Here is a 22,793-nt window from a genome sequence, read left to right as displayed (position 1 = left end):
CACACTCTCAGTACAGGCTACTTTTGTTGTTGCTTTTTTTTTGACACAGGGACTCTATGTAGTCCTGGATGTCCTGGAACTCTCTATATAGACCAGGCTGGCCTCAAAACTCGCAGAGATCTGCCTCCCCAGTGCTGGGGCTAAAGACATATGCAAGTCTCTGACACTTGACTTCTTAGTGGCAATCAGATAGCTTAAAGGAAACTCCTAGAGCTGGAGGGATGGCTCAGCAGTTAAGAGCACTGACTGCTCTTCTGAAGGTTCTGAGTTCAAATCCCAGAAACCACATGGTGGCTCACAACCATCCATAATGAGATCTGACACCCTCTTCTGGAGTGTCTGAAGACTCTGAAGACAGTATGGTGTACTCACATATAATAAAAGAAACTCGTAGGGCTTGGGATAAAGCTGCTCTACTTCAGTGAGTTTCTCTTAGTGGGAAACTGTTCCTAGCTTTGTTGCTAGGCCAGGTTGTGGGATCCTGCACCTTTTGTTTTTTTTGTGTGTGTGGGTTTTTTTTGGATTTGGTTTTTTTGAGACAGGGTTTCTCTGTATAGCCCTGGCTGTCCTGGAACTCACTCTGTAGACCAGGCTAGCCTCGAACTCAGAAATCCGCCTGCCTCTGCCTCCCAGAGTGCTGGGATTACAGGCGTGCGCCACCACCGCCTGGCATTCTTGCACCTTTCAAGACCTGGGTGCCATGTGACTCTGCTCTGTTAAGGCTCAGCATGTCTTAGGGTTTTACTGCTGTGAACAGACACCATGACCAAGGCAACTCTCATAAGGACAACATTTAATTGGGGCTGGCTTACAGGTTCAGAGGTTCAGTCCATTATCATCAAGGTGGGAACATGGCAGCATCCAGGTAGGAATGGAGCAGGAGGAGCTGAGAGTTCTATATCTTCATCTGAAGGCAGAATACTGGCTTCCAGGCAGCTAGGATTAGGATCTTAAAGCCACACCCACAGTGACACAGCTACTCCTACAAGGCCATGCCCCCTCCAACAAGGCCACACATACTCCAAAAGGGCCACAACTTCTAATACTGACACACCCTGGGCTGAGCATATAGAAATACTCTTATTACTTATGACTTACCTTATTACTTATATCTTATTACTGATCACATACTCTTATTAGTGAATAGAAGCAGAATATAGCAAGCCTGAACTCAAGCTGACCTAGAGTGTTCCCCCAAGAAGGTCCATCTCGTCAGCATGACTCCACTTGATCTAAAGGACTTACAGTTTTTTAGAGAGTGATAGAACTGAGCATGGGGTCTGTCCCTTTTCCAAAGTGGGTTGGATAAAGTCTTGGACAAAGCAGTATCTGCAGACAGTTTCAGGATGTGTAAAGAAAGGCAGAAAGGACTGATCTCTCAGAACCTGATCCAGTGCCTCTGTTTTCTGCCCACCAGAGCCTCTGGCCACGGCAGAAGAGATTACATCATCACACACACAGAAGCCAGCTCTCACTCCAAGCAGGGCATTCAGCTGCCCATCTCAGAGTTTGCTCTGTCCATCCATCAGCAAATCAGGAAGGGGAGCAAGAACAGAAGATGCACATGGACTCTGTAACCAGGGCTACCTAAAGAATCTGCTATCCTACAGCTACGAAGGCCATGCTGAGAGGCATCCCCAGTCACAGAGAAAGAGCTATACTTCCTACCTGTGGCTCCAGAGGCAGCAGGAACACCCTCTCAGGAGCACACCCAGGAGAAACAAGGCTGACCATTACACCTTCATCACCTGTTCTCCACAACTCCCAACCACACAACCAGCCATGAAAAAGACTCAAGATAACAACACACATGAACTCCTTGGGTAGGACAAGGCTGACAAGCACCAGATCGAAAAGGTAGTGAAGAAGCTCTATGGCTTCTGCCTGGCACTCTGAATATTGCCAAGAATATCAGGATCATCTAAACTGAGTCCAGCTGGATAATTCTAAATATGCATTTTTCCCATAATAAATATGTATGTTTTGTCTGTGCACTGGGAGTGTGCCTGGCGCCCACAGAGGCTAGAAGAAGGTGTCAGATCCTCTGGAACTGTAGTTCTAAAAGGTTATGAGGCACTGTGTGGGTGTTGAGAACTGAACTTGGGTCCTTTGGAAGAGCAGCCCAGTGCTCTGAACTGCTGAACTACCTCTCCAGCCCGAGAGACACAAATTATATCAGGAGTCTCTGTTGCTTGCCAACCAAGAACTGCATTAGAAACACAGAGAGACAGGTGGGGCTGGAGAGGAAACAGAAAAAAGCTTAAAAGGACAAATAACACAGATGTGTCAAGTCAAAACCACGGTTCTTCCCCTCTGACCCCCACCTTGTGGTTTTTTGAGACAGGGTTTATGGTGGTTTAAATAGGTGTGGCCCCCAGAGACTCATGTGTTTGGATGCTTGGCCCATAGGGAGTGGCACTATTAGGAGATGTGGCCTTGTTGAAGTAGGTGTGGCCTTGTTGGAGGAAGTGTGTCACAGTGGAGGGGGGGGCTTTGCGGTCTTGTTTGCTCAAACTACTCCCAGTACGACCAGAGTCTCCTGCAGCCTCCAGATGAAGATGTGGAACTCTCAGCTCCTTCTCCAGCACCATGTCTTCCTGGTTCCTGCCGTGCTCCCACCATGATGATAATGGGCTGAACCTCTGACACTGTAAGCCAGGCCCGCTTAAATGTTTTCATTTATAAGAGTTGTGGTCATGGTGATTCTTCACAGCAATAAACCCTAAGTAAGGCAAGGTTTCTCTCTGTAGCCCTGGATGTCCTGGAAATCATTCTTAGACCAGGCTAGCCTCAAACTCAGAGATCCACCTGCCTCTGCCCTCTGCCTCCTGAATGCTAAGATTAAAGGTATGCACCACTACTGGCTGGCCAGCAGCTCTTGAAGGGAATAAGACATTGTTTATCTTGGAGCCATTCTGAGTGACCGTGACCTAGGAACACAGATTTGGGTTACCCCAAAGCCCATGTCCCATTGTGGAAGAAGTCTCAGATGATTTTTCTAGTTCTACAGAACAAAAAGTCATCAGTCAAGGCATCTGTAAAATACACTGGTGGGTACACCAGAGAGGTGAGTCCAGGAGATGGGGACATGTATTCTGAAGGCCCGAGATGACATTCTCAGTTCTTGGACCAGGGAAAGTTCTTGTTTTAGCTTCCTACACACACAATTTGCCAGAGCAACTTATAAAACTCAAAGAGGTGTTTTCCTTTTGTTTACTGGCTTATTAAGACACAAATCAGGCACTACCAGATGAAAGAAATGCACAAGGCAAGATTCTCAGGGAGGGGCTGGTGTCTGAAGCTTCCCTCTCCTTTCTGGGCACACCACCTTCCCAGCACCCCATAGCATTCACCACGGATCTGTAAGCTCATGAAGGCTCATTATTCAAAAGCAAAGCAAACAAAACTCTCCGACTACTACTCTCCTTTCTTCTCCCTTTTCAGAGTAGGACTTAAGACAGTGTCTAATTATATAGCCCAGGCTGATTTGCTATCTCAATCCTCCTGCCCCTGAATAAGGTATTATAGGCTTGTCCTACCTTACCTGTGTCAAGAGTTTGTTTATTTGCTTATTAGTTTAGTTTAATTTAATTTCAGTTTCCTCTCTTCTCAGAGGCCAGGGATTGGGAAAGACTCTGACTGGCATCACCCATCTGACCAAGGTTCCTCTGCTGGAATCTCTGTGGTATGGCCCATTACACACTGCTAAGGGATGGCAAGACTGACTGTGTGACTCCTGCTTCCTTGTGTGTTCTCTATGCCTTGGTTAATCCTTTGTGAATTGTCCTTTGTTACACCTAAAATGACCTGATACATCTCGAGGCTCTATGAGGCCCAGTCTGCAGAAGCTCTTGGAGTGGCAATCTCCTGAATTTACAGATTCTGATTCTGTGACTTCAACTAACTGTACATTGAAATGCTAGAGAAGGAAATCTTATTTGTGCTAAACATGAGTACTTCCTGTCATTAATTCCTCTAACACCTATTCAGACAACATTTACATTGTTATTATATAGGATGTATATGAATGTATATAATATTAGCTAGGGTTTTACTGTTGTGAATAGACACCATGGCCAAGACAACTCTTATAAGGACAGCATTTAATTGGGGCTCACTTACAGGTTCAGAGGTTCAGTCCATTCATCATGGTGGGAGGGAGCATGGCAGTGTCCATGCAGGCATGGTGCTAGAGGAGCTGAGAGTTCTACATCTTGTTTCAAAGGCAAACAGAAGAAGACTGGCTTCCAGGCAGCTAGGAAGAGGGTCTGAAAGAGGGTCTACAACCAGAGTAACACACTTCCTGCAACAGGGCCACACCCACTCCAATCCAACCAGGCCACTATTCCAACAAGGCCATACCTCCAAATAGTGCCACTCCTTGGACCAAGCATATTCAAACCACCATATATATAAAATGTGTATATATTATATATACTTATAAGTATATTATATACATATAAATTATAATGTTATAAATTATAAATATAATATAAATTGTAAATATATCAATTATATATGCTTATATATCATTATGAAGTATAATGTATAACAAGTAACCTAGAAATGATTTAAAAAGTTTACAAGATAATATATATAGTTTCTATGCAAAAGTTCAACCATTATGTAAGGGACAAGCATATACAGGTTTCAGGGTTCACATAAGGTCCTGTGGCCAGTCTCCTGTGGATACTTGAGGACAGTTGTATTACTTCATTACTCTCTCCACTGGGCAGACTGGGACTTGGGCTCACAGAGACAGACTTGGCACAGCCCCAAGCACAGGTCAGGCTCCATACAGGTAGCTCAGCTTCCAAAGAGTGCCATATCCCAGAGCTGACACTTCAAGCTTGTGACTGGAAGCCATGTGGTTAGGAAAGACTGTGTGTGGGGAGCACCTGGACATCCTCTTTTTAATGATTAATCTTGGCTTCTATGAAGGTTTGTATATGCTTGGGCCAGGGTGTGGTACTATTAGGGGGTGTGGCCTTGTTGGAGTAGATGTGTCTTTGTTGCAATGGGCATGGCCTTGTTGCAGTGGGCATGGCCTTGTTGGAGTAGGTGTGTCACTGTGGGTGTGGGCTTTATGACCCTCATCCTAGCTGCCTGGAAGCCAGTATTCTGCTAGCAGCCTTCAGATGAAGATGTAGAACTCTCAGCTCCTCCTGCACCATGCCTGCCTGGATGCTGCTATGCTCCTGCCTTGATGATACTGGACTGAACCTCTGAACCTGTAAGCCAGCCCCAGCTAAATGTCGTCCTGATGAGTTGCCTTGGGGCTGGAGAGATGGCTCAGAGGTTAAGAGCACTGACTGCTCTTCCAAAAGTCCTGAGTTCAAATCCCAGCAACTACATGGTGGCTCACAACTATCTGTAATGGGATCTGATGCCCTCTTCTGGGGTGTCTAAAGACAGCTACAGTGTACTTACATATAATAAATAAGTAAATCTTTAAAAAAAAAAAAAGAATTGCCTTTGTCACTGGTTTCTGCTTCCTTACAGAAGGTGATAGTCTCTACACCTGTTGCTATGGTTTTCTTTGAATAAAATGTTTCTCTCTCTCTCTCTCTCTCTTTCTCTCTCTCTCTCTCTCCCCTTTAACATAATGTTTTCTTTAGAAACAAAAGATCAGGAAAAGCCTTGGAGCTCAAGGGAGTCTCGATTTTGACAGCCAGTGATAATTCATGAGAGGCAAGCCTAGACCCGACTGGAGTCTGCCATGGAGAGATTCCCTCCTCAGTCTGTCAGTCTACAGTGAAGCTGCCTGCAAATAAATGCTGTGGAAAGAGCGAGTGAACAGAACTTCGAATGTGGCATCTTGTGATCCTAGCACTGGGGAACTGTTGAGGGAGTGCGGAAGGAAGCAAGGGGCCACTGAGTTCAAGGACAAATCAGCAAGTAGAGCAAGGCCCTGTTCCAAATATCAAGCAGCCTGGATACAGTGGTGCACACCTGGGGTGGGGATGGAGGGCAGCTGGGGGATCTGAAGTTCAGTCTTCCCCTGCTACATAAGGATCAAGGCCAGCCTGGGCTACAGGACATGCTGCCTCATACATGACATATTGATCCCAGACTGTAAAGGTGACTGAGTTTATCCTCCATCTGGGCCTTTCTGTATTGCTGACTCAGTAGAGCACGAGGGGGCGTGCTGCTAGGGGAAGCTGTTGGGGGCGTGGCCCGAGAGGCGCAGCCTGAGGGGTGTGACAGGAGAGCTGCACTGTACCTCTAGGCCCCTCTATACATCAAATTTCATGTCAATGCACAATTACATTACGCCCACACAAAAGAGACTTACTTGTTTTGGCAGCCAGGACCTGCAAGTTAAATTCACAACAGCAGAGCCTCGATTAAACGCCTCCCACAGTTTCTGCCTCACCCAATGAACAGATTCCTTCTGACAGTGCCAAGTGGTGGTATAGGAACTAGAGATACCAAAAGAAACGGGGGGCGGTGCACTTGGGCTAACGATTCTATGAGGCCAAGTGACTGAACTTGGAGATTGTGGAGTCCTTGGGCTCTTTCAGTCAGTCTCAAAGCCTTCATTGTTTACCACCTCCCTCCCTCCCCCGCCACCCCCGTCTGACCTAACATCTTAAAATGTATTTTTGGCAGACCACTGGCTTTCAACAGTCCAAAACCTCAGACTGTTATCAGCTAATATCTGGAGCCTATCATAGAATTTTCCCTCCTTTGCTATAACCCCCAAACTGTAGCCCACATCACAGTAAGTACTTTGATTTATTATTTTCTGTGTTCTGCAACTAATAAAGTCTCCTGGAACTAAGACCATAGTGGACCATGGTATCTGTGCAGACCTGAATCTGTCTGCGTTCCCAGACCATGTTACTCATATCTGCCTGCAGAACAAACTATCCCTGATCCCCTCTGAGATGAGAACTGTGGTTTTGTGCCAACAGTTGTGATTAGTAAAACTGCTTTACCGACCAAGAAAACATAAGTTGGGACAGCAACCTAGGAGAGAAGTTTGGGTGTTGGCAAATTTAGGTTATAAATAGCTCTGAGGGGCTGGAGAGATGGCTCAGCAGTTAAGAGCACTGACTGCTCTTCCAAAGGTCCTGAGTTCAAATCCCAGCAACCACATGGTGGCTGACAACCATCCGTAAAGAGATCTGACGACTTCTTCTGGTGTGTCTGAAGACAGCTACAGTGTACTTACATATAATAATAAATAAATCTTTAAAAAAAAATAAATAGCTCGGAACCAGCAAACACCAGGAGATCTATGGTTTGCCTTGGAGAACCTGTTATGCCTATGTTCAAAAACTCTTCAAAAATACAGCATTGTTTACAGCCTGGAAAAACTGGAAACAACTCAGATGTCAATCATCAAGCAAACAGAGAAGAAATAAACTTTGGTATATAATAGAATAACACCACACACACACACACACACACACACACACACACACACACACACACGCACACACACACACACTGGACCAGACAGAGTATGTGTGTGGGTAGAATCATCCGCGTAGGGGCATTAAGTTGGAAGGAAGCCAGGCGTGGTGGCACACACCTTTATGGCGAACAGTGGAGCGCTGGAGGTCAGCCCAGGCTACACAGACACCTTGGTTCACAAGAACAGAGGAAAAAACAAGGAGGGGTGGAGGAGGGGAAGCAGCTTGCAAACAAACAAACGTTCGTACATTATTTTACAATCGAGCGCATATCAAGAGAAAGAAACCTCCGGTGGGGCAAGTGCAAATTGGTTCTCACATTCCCTCGTCCCCATCACTGCTATAGGGATAACTGGTTTCTTTAGCTCTCCCCCCAAGATATCCCCGCTTCACAGGGTCACGGTTCTGATGTGTGAAAGCTCTCTTCCCTCAACCTTTCGCCAGCAAGTGCAAGGTTCGGTCTCGGCAAATATTAACCAACAGTGTAAGGACGTTGTAGTCATAGCTGTCCTGTCTCTCTAGCCTCTTGGCACTGGCTTCTGCTCTTCGGTTTCTAGTCTTCAACGACCCACGAGTGGGTGGCTCTGCCTTCTGTAGCCAGAAAACCTTGAGGTCAAGCACATGCCTACAGCCGCCTACAAGGTTGGAAGATGGGAGCTGGTCTTATCCAAATGCCAAAGCCAGCCTGGAAACCCAGCAGGCTTTGTTTAAAGGTGAGATCAAAGAGGGCTATCCAAAGAACACCTCCTCGCCTCCACACACTCCTAGCCTTTGGCTTCCAGGATTGGACCCTCCCCCAATATTTTTACCCAGGGGGAGGCTGGGAGTGGAGGTAAAATGTCCATGAACACCAGCTACTCCCGACCCCTCCTACCAGCTGGGATCACTTATTCTGCAGATGGTGAATGACAGGATAGCATCCCCCAGCTGTAGAAATCCAGAAATCACTGTGCTGAGACCACCTGGTCAGCCACACCTGTATCTCAGCGAGAACTGTTTATTGAGTTAAACAGTTCTCAAGATAGTCTGCTTTGTCTGAGCAAGCAATTAAATATTTTTGAAAAAAAATAAATAAGAGATTAGACTGGAGAGATGGCTCAGCGGTTAAGAGCACTGACTGCTCTTCCGGAGGTCCTGCGTTCAATTCCCAGCAACCACATGGTGGCTCACAACCATCTGTAATGGGGTCTGACACCTTCCTCTGGTGTGTCTAACAGCTACAGTGTACTGTGTACTCATATACATATAATAAGTAAATCTTAAAATAAATAAATAAATAAATAAATAAATAAATAAAAATTACAAATTCCTTAAATCCGTCATCACCTGCACCGTCGTCACCTGCACCGTTGTCACCTGCACGTACCCTCTACTGTTGTATCTACTTCCCGATACCTAAGCCAGGGCAGACTCCTTCCCCTTCGTACAGCTTCCGTTGTGGTGGGAAAAGCTGCTGCCGTGCTAATCACAGGCCCATCTATTGAGGTCAGATTTTGCTCTCTTCCCTGCCTTCTGCTCCTTCATTCTGGGCTCTTAAACAGAATTGAGGCCCGGAGCGGGCACACAGCAGGAACAGTAGAGGGCAGCTCGTATTAGAGACAACTCAGAAGCCCAATAGGTGCGCGTCCTTCGTCCGCGGGTGCCGGTCCCTCCGCCACTGTGCTCTTCAGTGCTTCCCCCAGGGTCTTAGATTTGGAGCCCGCCCCCGCCGGGGCTTCGCCAGGACTGGCCACAGATTCTGCCAGGAACCGTTTCTCCGCAGCTCTGCTCCACCCCGTCCAGACTTAATTCTGGAGATTTCCCACAGGGCGCATACACTTCTGTCGCCAGGAGGCGACAGACTACATATTCTGCAGAAGTCAGTCTTTTGTGTGTGTGTGTGTGTGTGGCTATCAGGATTGGCAACAAGCACCTTTAACTTCTGAATCACCCCCGCAATGCTCATGTTAAATTTTTTAAAAGTATGTTTTTGTTCTTTTTAAGTAAATTTATCTTGTCTTAAAATTCCTATTCCTGCACTTAAAATTCCTACGAAGCCTCTCTGGGCTCTGGATTTTGGCCAATTAAAAACCAAACAAGCACAATAATAGCCATCCACGCCACACTCATCGGAAACGGACTGGTTTTGTATAATCTGGATAAGAAGAGTCAACTCAAGAGCGTTCAGGTTCTCTAATAGGAAATGATGGAGAAGTTGCCTCAAGAGGTCCAAGTCCGGGTTCGACAAAGGGCTAGTTAGCATGTGCACCATCTGGAGTCTGTGTCATCAAGTTACCTTACCCCTATAAATCAGAATCTACGCCAGGCGGTGGGGGCGCACGCCTGTAATCCTAGCACTTGGGAGGCAGAGGCAGGCGGATTTCTGAGTTTGAGGCCAGCCTGGTCTACAGAGTGAGTTCCAGGACAGCCAGGGCTACACAGAGAAACCCTGACTCGAAAAACCAACCAACCAACCAAACAAACAAACAAATAAATCAGAATCTATATGATTGATTGCTGTGGTTAGGTCCTGTGATTTGGGGGCATTCAGCCACATTTAAAAGTGCAGATGGTCATTAGGATAAATTATACTGTGACAGAAAATACTTGCCCGTTATCTCTACGACTTTGCTGTATTTTAACATTCCTAACATCGATAGTTAGAGAGTTGGTCAGACCCAGTTAATTCTTCCCTTTTCTCTCTGTAAGAATTTCTGTTGCTCTCAGCCCCCAGGGGTTTGAAAACTGAACTACCCTAAGCTGAGCATGGTGACACATGCCTGCAGCCCAACATCCAGAAGGCAGAGGCAAGCAAACTGTCATAAGTTCAAGGACGGCCTGATCTTCACAGTGAGCTTTAGACCCACTATACTACATCATGAGACCCTATTTAAAAAAGGGGGGCGGGGAGATGGCTCAGGGGTTAAGAGCACCGACTGCTCTTCCGGAGGTCCTGAGTTCAAATCCCAGCAACCACACGGTGGCTCACAACCATCTGTAATGGGATCTGATGCCCTCTTCTGGTGTGTCTGAAGACAGCTACAGTGAACTTACATATAATAAATAAATAAAGGGCCCAGAAGATGACTCAGTGGGTAAAGATACTTACAGAGCAAGCCTGACAACCATGCTAATTTAATTCCCATGCAATGGTGGAAAGAAACAACCAACTCCACAAAGTTGTCCTGTGACCTCAACCAGCATACCATGTATACATATGCGTGCATAAATATACAACACACATTAATAATAATGACCGATTGATTGCATAGGCTGTCAAGACTGCTCAGTGGGTCTTGTTTGCTTAATGCAAGCCTAAAGACCTGGGTTCGATCCCCAGAAGCTGATGGAAGGTGAAAACTGACTGGAGAAAGTTCTCTTCTCCCCCCCACATATGTACCGTGGCATACGCATGCTCCATGTATGTGTGCTGGGTTTCCAGGCATGTACTACCATGCCTGGGCTCATACATGCTTTTAAGTTTCAATTAGAGTAGGTTGCCCACGACTCATCTGTAGTCCAATGGCTTAGGACTTTCAGTTTAGTGTGTTGTGATGATTACACATATGTCCTAACATTTGTGAACTCAAAGAGGCGAGGCTGCAGTGAGCAGGAGAGAGAGTTGGAGGTGTCCGGTGAGCCACAGATGAAAACATTTGAATGCTCTGAAGCAAATGCTCCTACTCAACCGTGCACACAGGAATGCTCTGAGACAACTCTTATTAGTGTTGAACCCAAATTAGTGTTCCCCGTGAGGGAATGGCTAACCAGCTCCACACAGACCAGTGGCCACTGGTCAGACCAAAAGGGATGTCCAGGCTCCAAAAAGTTTGCCAAGCTGAGGAAGCAAACTGGGCACAAAGTGGGCATAAAGGCCTGTCCTGGCACAGGGCACTGATTTGGGCGACTCCTCTAGTGAAAACGATGTTCTAAGGCCCCCACTGAGCACCACAGCTGTCAAAACCCAGCTTCCACCCCAAAGGAGCCATGTTTTGGGAACATAGATTTAGATTTCCCTGAATATGTTCTAACAAGAAGCTGTTAATGTGTGTGGCCAGCACAGGCATTAAATCCCAGCAATGAGGAGGCAGACGCAGGTGGATTGCTGAGTTCAAGAGTAGCCTGATCTACAGAGCGGGTACCAAGACAGCCAGAACTACACAGAGAAACCCTGTCTCAAAAATGGGGCGGGGTGTGTGTGTGTGTGTGTGTGTGTGTGTGTGTGTGTGTGTCAGGAGGGGGGGGGGGATGGAGAAGTGACTCAGAGGTTAAGAGCACTGACTGTTCTTCTAGAAGTCCTGAATTCAATTCCCAGCAACCACAAGGTGGCTCACAACCATCTGTAATGACATCTGATGCCCTCTTCTGGTGTGTCTGAAGACAGCAACAGTGTACTCATATACATAAAAGAAATAAATACATCTTTAAAAACAGAAAGAAGAGAAGAAGAGGAAGAAGAAGCAGCAGCGGTTACATGAATGCTTGCAGTCACAGAACAAAGAGTCAGGGCAGGTCTTAAATGTATTTCTGGGAGAGGCAGGCAGGCGGGCATTCTCAAACACTATCCTCCAAGCATAACAGCATCACCAGAGCAGTGCTGTTACTTGCAAAGGACCCTCAGGACTGAGCCTGTGGACACCCCTCACAAAACGGGGTCATTAGCCCTGCAGCTGAGATTCCCGCCACTTTCCGTGCCTCTTGTCCCAGCTGTGTGTACTTTTGTCCCTGCGTGTGTGGTCCTGGGAGGTGACAGTGTACATAGAACATGGAAGGCTAACTGAAGGGGACTCTATCTCTGCAGGTGTGGAGAGGCTGTCCTTCACAATGAGGTGAGACTTGCCACTGGCTGCTTCGGAGTCACCACACTCCAGTAAGCAGTCCCTCCTCCATACTCTCAAAGTCAAATGAACTCATTGGTTTGCCCCAGGGGCACTCTGGGAAAATCCTACTTTGGTCTGCGATGGGGGATTGAACCCTGGAAAGGTTCAGGAAATAGGATTGGGATCTCAGGAAGTCACAGTCATTGGTCTTAGATGCTGCCTGGTGTCGATCTTAGCCTTTGGGTCAGCGGAAGTTTGAAGCCTATTTAGAATTATCCTAAAGGTTTTACCTGCAAGTCAAGAGTCTGCTAGGTCAGGCACAGAGATAAGCAAGGCTAGCAAAAGAACTAAAGATAGCCCAGGAGTATTGTCTTAGTCAGGGTTTCTATTCCTGCACAAAACATCATGACCAAGAAGCAAGTTGGGGAGGAGAGGGTTTATTCAGCTTACACTTCCACATTGAGGGATGTTTCTTACTGGCTTGCTTCCCCTGGCTTGCTCAGCTTGCTCTCTTATAGAACCCAAGACTACCAGCCCAGGGATGGCTCCACCCACAAGGGGCCCTCCTAACGTCAATGACTAATTGAGAAAATGCTTTATAGCTGGATCTCAAGGAGGCATTTCATCAAGGAAGGCTCCTTTCTCTGTGATAACTCCAGCTTGTGTCGAGGTGACACACAGAAACAGCCAGGACAGGGGTCCAGCTGCTCAGAACATCACTCTCAGTGGGTGGAGCAGTTGCAATCTTGTCTCTTAGTTCCTCCTCTCTGTCTCTATTGTAGCCTGGGGGAAGTGCAAAAATCCCTCCCCCACAGCAGCATTCTCTGTCCCCTCCACCCCAACCCCCAGCCCTGACTCAAGGTGAAGAACAGTAGTTCTGGCAATCACACACACACACACACACACACACACACACACACACACACACAGAGGGAGACGCCTTTAAGCATAGTAGGCTGGCCACAGGGCTGGCCACAGCAATACTAATGGGGCTCCTTATAGCTCTCATGCGTGCCTGCCCTACCCTGACCTCTGTTTGCTCACCTGGAAAATGGGGACACTGTAAGAATTGACCGGCCCAGTACACAGATGTTATGCCCTCAGGCCCCTGTGTGTGCCAATACCCAGCCTCCTGTTAACACTAAGCCCTCTGATTCCCTTCTCAGATAGACTCACGTTGTAGGAATTAAACAGCCGATGCATATCTCGATCCAGGCTGGAGATGGGGGTGACCAAGGCCTGGGGGCCAGCTCCTAACCCACAGTCAACCTTCCTCTCTCCCCTGGAGCTGGGACGTGTTCACTCGGGTTCCGGATCTTATTTTCAATTTCATAGCTTAAGACAAAAAAAAATATAAAATAAAATAAACTCAACCTCCTGGGTGTTCTTTGATATTTGAGGACTAGACAACGGGGCTGGTTGGAAAGGGAGATTTGAAACCAGCCTAGTTAGGAGGAGAAAATGTGCCCTGGCCATGGTGGCACACACCTTTAATCACAGCACTTGGGAGGTAGAGGCAGGGGGGCTAGCCTGATCTACAGAGTGAGTTCCAGGATAGCCAGGACTACATAGAGAGACCCTGTCTTAAATAAAATGAAAACACAAAGGGGAAAGTGACCACTGTGGGTTGTTCTAAAAGTACAGTTGAGTTTACATTTGGAGGGGAAGACAGAGTATGGGTTTGAAGGGGGAGACGCAAGGATTTGGAATGACAGTTATGGCCGCTATTGCCTGAGGCTCTGAAGGCTGCATCTCAGCAGATGGCCATTACCTGCCTCCAGGTATAGGTAGCAAATGACCTGCAGGCTTACCATTCCAGTCTCTCACACGTGTTCCTGGCGGACTCTCTTCTGTCCTTCTCTGCCCCCCTTCTCTGCCCTCATGGCTCTGCAGGCATCTGTCTGCCTCTGAGATTTCTCAGCTGCCACCCGCTGCGCTCCAGAATTTCCCTGCCTCTTCCATTCTTTAGCTGGCAGAGGAAACAAATCCAAAGAAGACTGTAGACTGCAATTCCCTGGGCCCGGGGGCCCAGGGGTCCTAATGGAGGCAGCATTTCAATCACGATCCTGTCTTCCCAGATGTGTCTCTAGCTTGTGTCTCGTCGACATAAAACTAGCAAGCACCGGGTGTTTGTACAGGCTATCCCTCCTCTTGCCCATCCTACCCAGAGGGCTAGACATTCTTGCAAAGTCTGGAGTCAGCTACCAGGTCCAGAGGAGGGCCACGTTGGTCAGGTAGCCAGCTCTGGGGTCTAGCCTTTACACTGCCTACTTGGGCTGGGTGCAGCTGCCTCTTCACACCCGTCTTGAGAGCGCAGGTGTTGTGTGGTTTCAGAATTCAGTGCTAAAAATACCCCATGGCCCAGAAGGAAGGGCCTACAAGGGGTCTAGCCACTTCTGGGTGGGGTTTCTTCGAGCTGTGATGGAGGACCATAAAGGGGTGGGTCCTGTATACTCAAACCCCAAGAATAGGAGGCGCTCTGGGCTGGAGAGATGGTTCAGTGCTTAAGAGCACTGACTGCTCTTCTGAAGGTCCTGAGTTCAAATTCCACCAACCACATGTTGGTTCCATAATGGGATCTGATGCCCCCTTATGGTATGTCTGAAGACAGCTACAGTGTATACATATAAATAAAATAAGGGAGGCCCTCTGATGAACAGGAGAGACCTCCGGGAGAGGGTACCACTTTCCTGACTCTTCACAGGATGTCTCTTCATTCTTTCTAGGATGAGTGGCTGTGTGCATATCTACCTGGGAGACAGGCAAGGTGGGGGTAGGGAGGTAGTTTGAACTCCTAGTTTGAACCCAGGAGTTTGAGGATAGCTCAGGCAAAGTGTCCAGTACTGCTTGTCTCTAGGCGCCTAGACCTCGGGTTTCCAGAGCTTCCCCTCACTACAATAGCTCTCTACTTAGAGAGCTACTGGATGGGCCAGAGGTGTCTGCTTTGACCAGTCCAAGGAAGCAGGACTGGACATGGAGGGAGCAGAACTGCACATGGACTTATGTCAGGGCCCTGCTATGCTTCCCCTAACTGCAGACTCCGAGCAGGGAGCACCTTCTGTGGCATTCCTGTTGCCCTCCCCTGGCAGGCCTGACCCTGCCTCCAGACAGACTGCTTGCATCATCCCTGGATACTTCTCAGGCCCTCAGTGCAGGCGCCTGCCTTCTCAGCCCCCAGTCTCAGGGGAGACAGACAAACATCCTTTGCCTCCCCGGTGACAACCACTGTCCCTCCCATTAGCCCTCCCCTGACCCTGAGGATGATGGAGTGCAGAGAGAATTCCACTTCCTTCTGGACTGGCAGACCAGACCTCCTTCCAGACCTCTCCCCACAGCTCCTTTGGATACCCCACTGCGGCACATCACTGCCTCTGCCTGGGTGGATCTGCTCTGCCTGGCCTGGGTAGCATTAAGTGCTTTGGTCCAACTTCTGCCTTAAAGGAGTATCCAAGGGGTGGCTTATGTGCCACGCCCCCAGGAAGGCGTGTCCACTTCAGTGTTCCCTGTTCTGCATAACAGGGTACCTGTACCCACAGAGGGCGCTTGTCCCTGTGCAGCCCTCTTGCTCTTGGCATTTACCTCAGACAACCTGAACTAGTTTCTCTCTGGGCTAGATCATATCCTCAGGGGACCTCAGGGGACCTCAGTTCCAAACTTACCTCATCTTCTACACTGGTGTCCAAAGCTGACTTCCTCATGCTGACAATGGCATATGTGTTTGGGCACCGTCCTTTTCCTCCTGCCGGGTCACCAGAGGCTTTGCCTAGCTGCATCCCACAGTCCCTGCCCAGGCCACCCTCCCTGGGCTGCTTGCTGCCTTTCTTTGTCTTGAAATCCTTTCCTGGCTTAGCTCCTGGACCTCTCTCTTCTTGGCCTCCTGCTTCTGACTGCCATCCAGGCCTGGCTTCTTCTCTGCTTAGGCTGGAAACATCTGGGAGAGGAGGAAGCTGTAGCTGCCGGTCTTTACGCACTGGTCATAAGTACTCATATTCTTAGTTTCCAGGCGAAAGCTCTGCCAAACGGCTTTGCCAAACTGTCCCATGGTCAGAGGCCTTGGAGGCTTCAAAATGGCCCTGTTCTTGCCAACAATACACATTAACTCAGGACTTCACTCACCCAGGGCTTCTCCATATAACCTCTCACAGGCCCAGACTACAAGAGCCATAGGTTTACTGACGACTGACATTTGGTCATACCACACTCAGATTTGTCCAAGCAGAGGTCAGGTAGATGCCCCCACATCAATGAAGGCCAGAGCAAGACTCTGCCTCCCGCCTTCTCTCCAGCGTTCTCCATCTCTGCCACATTTATGCCATCCATTCTCTATGCTCAGACCTCTCAATCACCCTTGACCCCTCCCTCACAGCCGCATTCATGCTATGGGGTAAAAGCACCCCACCCCCTGGACCTCCAGGCTCCACCCACCCAAGCCAGTGATCACTTTGCCCATCTTTTGCCCTTAGACACATTTTAATTTTTATTTTGAGAATTTCATACCCATGTATGTGTTTTTATCAACTCTACCCCCTATGCCCTCCCTTTACCCTCCAATTCCTTTCACCACTTTTCCTGCTTCGTGTGATGTGCTCTCTCTCTCTCTCTCTCTCTCTCTCTGTCTCTCTGTCTCTCTGTCTCTCTCTCTCTCTCCCCCTCCACCTGGAGTTCACTTAGTGTTGCCTGAATATGTGTATGAGTGTAGGACCATCTACTGCAGTGTAGGTAGGTTTTTCAGGAGCCGCATCACTGAAGAAAACTTAAATCTCTCTCCCCAGCAGGCACCCGGTTGTTAATAACATCTCAGACTTGGGCGGAACATCACGAGCCCTTCCCCCAACTATACAACCCTAAGTTCCTGTGGGCACTGGCCTGGTCAAATGTGGCAAGTGATGCCTCACTGTGGTAGACAGCCACTGCTTTTGGACGAACGGTTTCCTTTTAAGAAGCAGCATGGTGGGGGTGGGGGTGGGGGGATGGAGGAGTGAGGGGGTAGTGGGTGGGTGCAGCTCAGTGCTAGGCTGTCTGCCTAGCACGTGCACGGTTCTGGGTTCCACCGTGAGCATCATAACATATATATAAAATAAAGTGACTTAGCAGCTAGGCCTGGTAGCACATGCTTGTAATCCCAGCACTGTGAGTATCGGGCAGGCTTGTGAGTTCAAGGCCACCTGTGTGAATCTGAGACCCCATCTCAATAAACAAACAAACAAAAACTAAGATAGCAATAAAATATGCACATCATGAAATCTGCCCCAACCATTAACAAGCCTACATTTTTTTCTCCTTTTTAAGACTTATTATATCTGAGAACACTGTAGCTGTCTTCAGACGCACCACATCTCATTACAGATGGTTGTGAGTCACCGTGTGTTTGCTGGGATTTGAACTCAGGACCTTCGGAAGGGCAGTCAGTGCTCTTAACCGCTGAGCCATCTCTCCAGCCCACAAGCCTATAGTTTGTGTGCTGCTCACGTTTTGTGCAACCATCAGCATCCATTCACCCATAGAACTTTCCTATTCCAAACGAAAGCTCTGCGTCTATGAAACAGTAACTCCATTCCCTCCTAGGCAGGCGGCCGCAGCACTTGTCTTTTTTTGTGGTATCATCTCAAGTAACAAGATGCCTTTATGTTTCATCAGGAGGACAGCATTTCCTTCCTTAAAGGCTGTATACTATTCCACTGAATTTTGCTTCTTCATTAATATGTCAAGAGGTGCTGCTTTACCTCTTTCACCATTGTAAATAATTCTATGAGTATATAAAAGAGGAAAAAGCATAATGACACATATGCACTGAATACCACAATGAAATCCATTATTTTGTATGGTAACTTAATTAATACATTTTTTTTCTCCCAAGACAGGGTTTCTCTGTGTAGCCCTGGCTGTCCTGGAACTTGCTCTGTAGACCAGGCTGGCCTCTAACTCAGAGATTGCTTGTCTCTGCCTCCTGAGTTTTTTGTTTTTGGTTTTTGGGGGGTAGCTTCTACTGGCCTGGAACTTGCCTCCCGAGTGCTGGAATTAAAGGTATATGACACCATGCCTGGCAAAGGTATCTATTTAAGTTATTCTGGGTAGACTTGCTAAGGGGCATATGGTAATTCTATGTTTAAAGTTTTACTTGAATCAAAGAAATCAGTATTTTAGTTTTCAGAGATTGCATTTGGGTATGTAGCTCAGGTGTCATGACGAGAACTCACTATCCTGTCTCCAGTTTCCTTGTACTAAGATGTTATGAACATCTGATAATTGTATATTTATTTATTTAGACATGGGGTTTCGCTATGTAACCCTAGCTGGCCTGGACCTCTCTCTGTTGACAAGACTGGCCTCGGACTCTCAGAGAGCTGCCTGCCTCTGCCTTTGGAATGTTGGAAATGGAGGCGAGCTCCACCACGCCCAGTGGTGGTCTTGCTTTACACATTTGAGTACCACCTTTGCTGTTCCCCATAGTGGCTGAGCCATTTTAAATCCCCACAAAACCTCGTGAAAACCATGTCCCTTTTCATATCCTGGACAGCACCACGTCCCTGTTCTGTTTGTATAACCTTTTAGTGAGCACAGGGATCTTTTAGAAGTGACAGTTAAATGTCAACTCCTCATACAGGCTTCCCAGGTCACCTTACTTACCGAGGAGCTTCGTCTCAGGCATTATTTTCCCTCAAGAAGCTGTTCTAGGTCGTGTGGTTATTGAACTGTCTGGACCACGATAGACAGTGACTTTTGTTGGCTACAGGATCCCCAGCATTTATCCAGAATGCTCGACACACAGTAGGTCCTCAATAAATGGCTGGCTAAAGCTGGCCCATCTCCAGTCTGCCCACTTGCTCCAGCATGGCTCAGCCGCCTCAGCCGGGTCCTCCCCACAGCGTACACCCAGGAGGATCGCGACTGGGGCCAGCATGTGATAGCTGGACTCTTAAGTTTCACAGAGTGTCACCAGTAAACCGGAGGTTGGCCCGAAGCAGGCCCAGCATCCTCCTCCCGCCCCACGCTCAACTCGTTGTGTGCCTCCTTTTTTCATAGACCCGCCCCGTGGCAACTCGTGGGTCCTTGCTATTGGTTCTCGTCTAGATGCTGTCAAACGACAGTTCTGATTGGCCACAACACCCCCACGCCCCCATAGCAGCCACAACAACCGCCACGTGCTCTACCGTGGGACTTCCTCATTGGCTAGCCGCCTGGATACACCTGGCCGGCCCGCTTCCTCTTCCCATTGGCTTCCCAGTCGCCGGGCTCAGCTCTTCCGACGCTGATTGGCCCCCAGAGAGCGAGGCGGGGCTTGGGGCGGGTAAAGAGCGCGGGTTTGCCGGCGCGCGCGCGGAGGATTTTTTCCCCGATGGCTGGGCAGAGGCTGGCGGCGGGCTTCCTGCAGGTGCCCGCGGTGACACGAGCCTACACCGCGGCCTGCGTCCTCACCACGGCCGCAGTGGTGAGCGGGCCGGGCGGGCGTGGCGGCATGGCCGTGGTTACAGTCCCTGGCTGGCAAGAGGGGGTTAGGGATGTCACCCACTTCCGGGGTCTTACACGCTCCCCGTCCCACAGCAGCTGGAGCTCCTCAGCCCCTTCCAGCTCTACTTCAACCCGCACCTGGTGTTCCGGAAGTTCCAGGTGAGGCGGCCTTGACCCGGGCTCCCGGCAACCAGGCCCCTGCCCCCCCAACCCCGTCCCCGCGCCTCACCGTCACCCCCACCTCTTTGCAGGTCTGGAGGCTCATCACTACCTTCCTCTTCTTCGGGCCCCTGGGATTCGGCTTCTTTTTCAACATGCTCTTCGTGTATCCTGGGCCGCCTTGGAGGGGGGTGGGGAGGCGAGGGTGAGCCTTGGTGGGGGTTATGCTGGGCTAGTAACGGGGAAACTGAGGCCCAGTCGACGTGGTACTTCCTATGCCAGTGTTGCAGGTTCCGCTACTGCCGCATGCTGGAGGAGGGGTCTTTCCGAGGCCGCAAGGCCGACTTCGTTTTCATGTTTCTCTTCGGTGGTGTTCTTATGACTGTATCCTTCTGTACGCTCAGGATTGTTGGACCACAGAGACAGCTTATCTGTCGTGACGTGACGCAGACCAGGAGGGACAGGCATCCCGAGCCCGGTAGCTTAGGTGCCCCAGCTAGATATCTTCAGTGTCCCTGCACAGCACAACAGACAGATACAGGGTAGTCTGGTAAGACTACCGAGGCTCTGAAACATGGGTGCAAGAGGCAGAAGAAAGAGCAGGCACGGGACTTGATGGGGCCTGGGTACCTGGGAACCACAGAAGGGGGTCCTCATCTCTGGAATAGACCAGGGACATGAGGGAGCCCGCGCAAAGGGTCAGAGCGCTGTGGGCAGCACACTGCTCCGGCGAGCCTTGACTCAGCGCAGCTGCTGGGATTCCTGGGCAGCCTGTTCTTCCTGGGCCAGGCCCTCATGGCCATGCTGGTCTATGTGTGGAGCCGTCGCAGCCCTCACGTGAGAGTCAACTTCTTCGGCTTACTCAGCTTCCAGGCACCATTCCTGCCCTGGGCTCTCATGGGCTTCTCGCTGCTGCTGGGCAACTCGGTTATCACAGACCTGCTAGGTGAGCCCGCCCGCCCGCCCTCTCGCCCCAAGCGGGTGCTCCCTCCCATCAGGCAGTGCAGTTCCTATACTTCCCTTCCACACGCTGCTCACAGCCCCCTTAGCTTATCCTAACTTGGCGCCTGTTACTAATGCCCCTCAAGCAGTCCAGCTGGCCCACAGGATTTGCATCTGCAGTTGCCCTTCTGAACTGAGTTGGTCTGCCTGGGGGTGGTTACAGTTTCTGCTTCCTGCCTCCTACTCCCCCGAGGTTCTCAAGTTCCTCCCCCTCTGCGGGGACGGGCCACTTTGGGGTCCCTTTAAGCCCGTCTTTCAAGGCCAGTTCTGATCTTATTCTGGCAGATAGCAGGGTACTTGGGCTCTGGAACCTGGGGATACACTGGGCTGTCAAAGATGGCCTCCAGCCTCTGCTCTCTCACAGGGATCATTGTGGGCCACATCTATTACTTCCTAGAAGATGTGTTTCCTAACCAGCCGGGAGGCAAGAGACTGCTGCTGACACCCAGCTTCTTGTGAGTGGTGGACAGTGATTCCCCCCACTGCCTCTTAGGTGGCAACCTACCCACTCCACGGGGAGGGGGAGGACTTGTGTTTAGTGCAGTGCTCAGCTAACTGTCCCCTCCCCACAGGAAGCTGTTACTAGATGACCCTCCGGAGGACCCCAACTACCTGCCCCTTCCTGAAGAGCAGCCAGAGCCCCAACTGCAGCCCCTGGAGCAGTAAGCCCACTCTGGCCAGCCCGAGGCTTCTGACAGCACTGTCCTTCCCTCCGCCTCAGCTCCAGCTGAGCTGCCCATCCGGAAGCCTCAGTGCCTCAGCCAGCAATGCCCCACTTCTCTGTACCATCTCTCTGCTCAACTGTAATGACAGGACACAGGGCCCAGAGAGGCCCACAACTGCCTACAGACGCCTAGCAGAGTTCAAATCACAGACTAATCACAGGTCTCTCCTGCATGCTCCCAGGGCCTCTATGGAGCCCTCAGTCCCAGTCAACAGGAGCCCGCCTGTGGGGCCCATGGCATCCACCCAGCCTCTCTGTCTTCATTTCAAACAAGCAAGTCTTCACCTTCTCCAGCTGCTGACCAAAGGTCCTATGGTCTCAGGAGCAGAGGCCAAGTGTGGCCCTCTACCACACTAATGAGTCCAGGGCCTTGAGCGCTGTTGAAGCAGCAGCCCCTGTACAGCAGTTCGGGACAGTCCTTCTATGTGTCTTACAGCTCGGGCCTGTGTGGGCTTTCCTACCTAGCTTTCCTAGACACTGTACATGTGCCCCACAGGGCTTTCTCCTGGATGCCCAACAGTACGGGAATCCCCCAACCATGGCCTGTTACTTCTATGGCAACAAAACTGTTTTCTACTGAGTCTGACTCAATTTGGTAGTGCGACTGGTGTGGCCGCCGCTGTGGAGTGTGGAGGAGACTTAAGACTGGCAGGTGTAATGGGTGGATGGACGGAGTAGAGCACTCCGAGGGGACCCACTGTGAGGGTGGCAGTGTGGAGCCGGTGCCAGCGTCACTGTCCTCAGTCACGGCCTGCATGCCGTTTGCCAAGCAGAGCTTGCCTTAGTGCAGGCCTGTGTCCGTTCTATACCACAACCACCACCGGGAACGAGCATAGCCTGGGGACAGGGAGAGGCGCTCCCTCCCTCCCGTCTACACACTGCTAACTCAAAGGGATGGCACATAGCTGGCGTGTCAGTTCCCTCTTCCCTTCTCCTGGGGAAGAAGAAGCTGAACGAGGCCACACTCAACCTTTCTGGGGCTGCTGGAACTCTGACACAGACTTCCGTTTGTATATTCATTATGTCCTGTCCAGGTGCCGTCCACACATGGCCAAATCCTCTAGAAGGACTCATTCTAGAGTAGCGCGGTCCTGCCAGCTGGCTGCAGCCCGTCTGGCCGCATCAGGACACACTGTCAACCTCCACAAGGACTGGCTGAGCAGAGCCCGGGAAGCTGGGAGGCACGAGAAAGGACAATGACTGGCCCCGCTCTGGGGGCTGCGGCTGGCCGCACAGACT

General features: G+C 49.7%; 1 protein-coding gene and 1 long non-coding RNA gene across 6 annotated transcripts in view; one reads left to right on the top strand and one right to left on the bottom strand.

Annotated features, from left to right (window-relative positions):
* The window catches only part of LOC127670228 (uncharacterized), a 57,839-nt gene extending 38,399 nt beyond the window's left edge, over positions 1-19,440 (bottom strand). For both annotated transcript variants that reach the window (XR_007974485.1, XR_007974484.1), the window contains exons 1-2: positions 18,848-19,440; positions 13,397-13,555 (exon numbers count right to left, since the gene is read on the bottom strand). This is a non-coding gene — a long non-coding RNA (uncharacterized LOC127670228). The remainder of the gene's footprint in view (positions 1-13,396; positions 13,556-18,847) is intronic.
* Positions 19,441-19,524: 84 nt separating this feature from the next.
* Derl3 (derlin 3) lies at positions 19,525-22,134 on the top strand. 4 transcript variants are annotated; one of them, XM_052164600.1, is made up of 7 exons: positions 19,526-19,649; positions 19,766-19,828; positions 19,921-19,994; positions 20,119-20,212; positions 20,579-20,774; positions 21,195-21,285; positions 21,403-22,134. In XM_052164600.1, exons 1-7 carry the CDS (start codon positions 19,557-19,559, stop codon positions 21,494-21,496), a joined length of 705 nt encoding a protein of 234 aa, XP_052020560.1. In that variant the 5' UTR covers positions 19,526-19,556; the 3' UTR covers positions 21,497-22,134. The 4 variants fall into 4 exon arrangements, with proteins under 4 accessions (XP_052020563.1, XP_052020560.1, XP_052020559.1 ...); XM_052164599.1 differs by having other exon boundaries at positions 19,763-19,828; XM_052164603.1 differs by lacking the exon at positions 19,921-19,994 and having other exon boundaries at positions 19,525-19,649; positions 20,111-20,212.
* The last annotated feature ends 659 nt before the right edge of the window (positions 22,135-22,793 follow it).

The sequence above is a fragment of the Apodemus sylvaticus genome, chromosome 19 (assembly GCF_947179515.1).
Source record: "Apodemus sylvaticus chromosome 19, mApoSyl1.1, whole genome shotgun sequence".
Taxonomy (NCBI): domain Eukaryota; kingdom Metazoa; phylum Chordata; class Mammalia; order Rodentia; family Muridae; genus Apodemus; species Apodemus sylvaticus.
This window is presented reverse-complemented; position numbering and strand designations above follow the sequence as displayed.

Excerpts from the sequence above, each read along its gene's own strand:
- Derl3 (XM_052164599.1), top strand. The coding sequence starts at position 19,557 with ATGGCTGGGCAGAGGCTGGCGGCGGGCTTCCTGCAGGTGCCCGCGGTG. Across the intron at positions 19,829-19,920 it reads TGGTGTTCCGGAAGTTCCAG|GTCTGGAGGCTCATCACTAC; the intron begins GTGAGGCGGCCT and ends ACCTCTTTGCAG. Across the intron at positions 20,213-20,578 it reads TCGGTGGTGTTCTTATGACT|CTGCTGGGATTCCTGGGCAG; the intron begins GTATCCTTCTGT and ends GACTCAGCGCAG.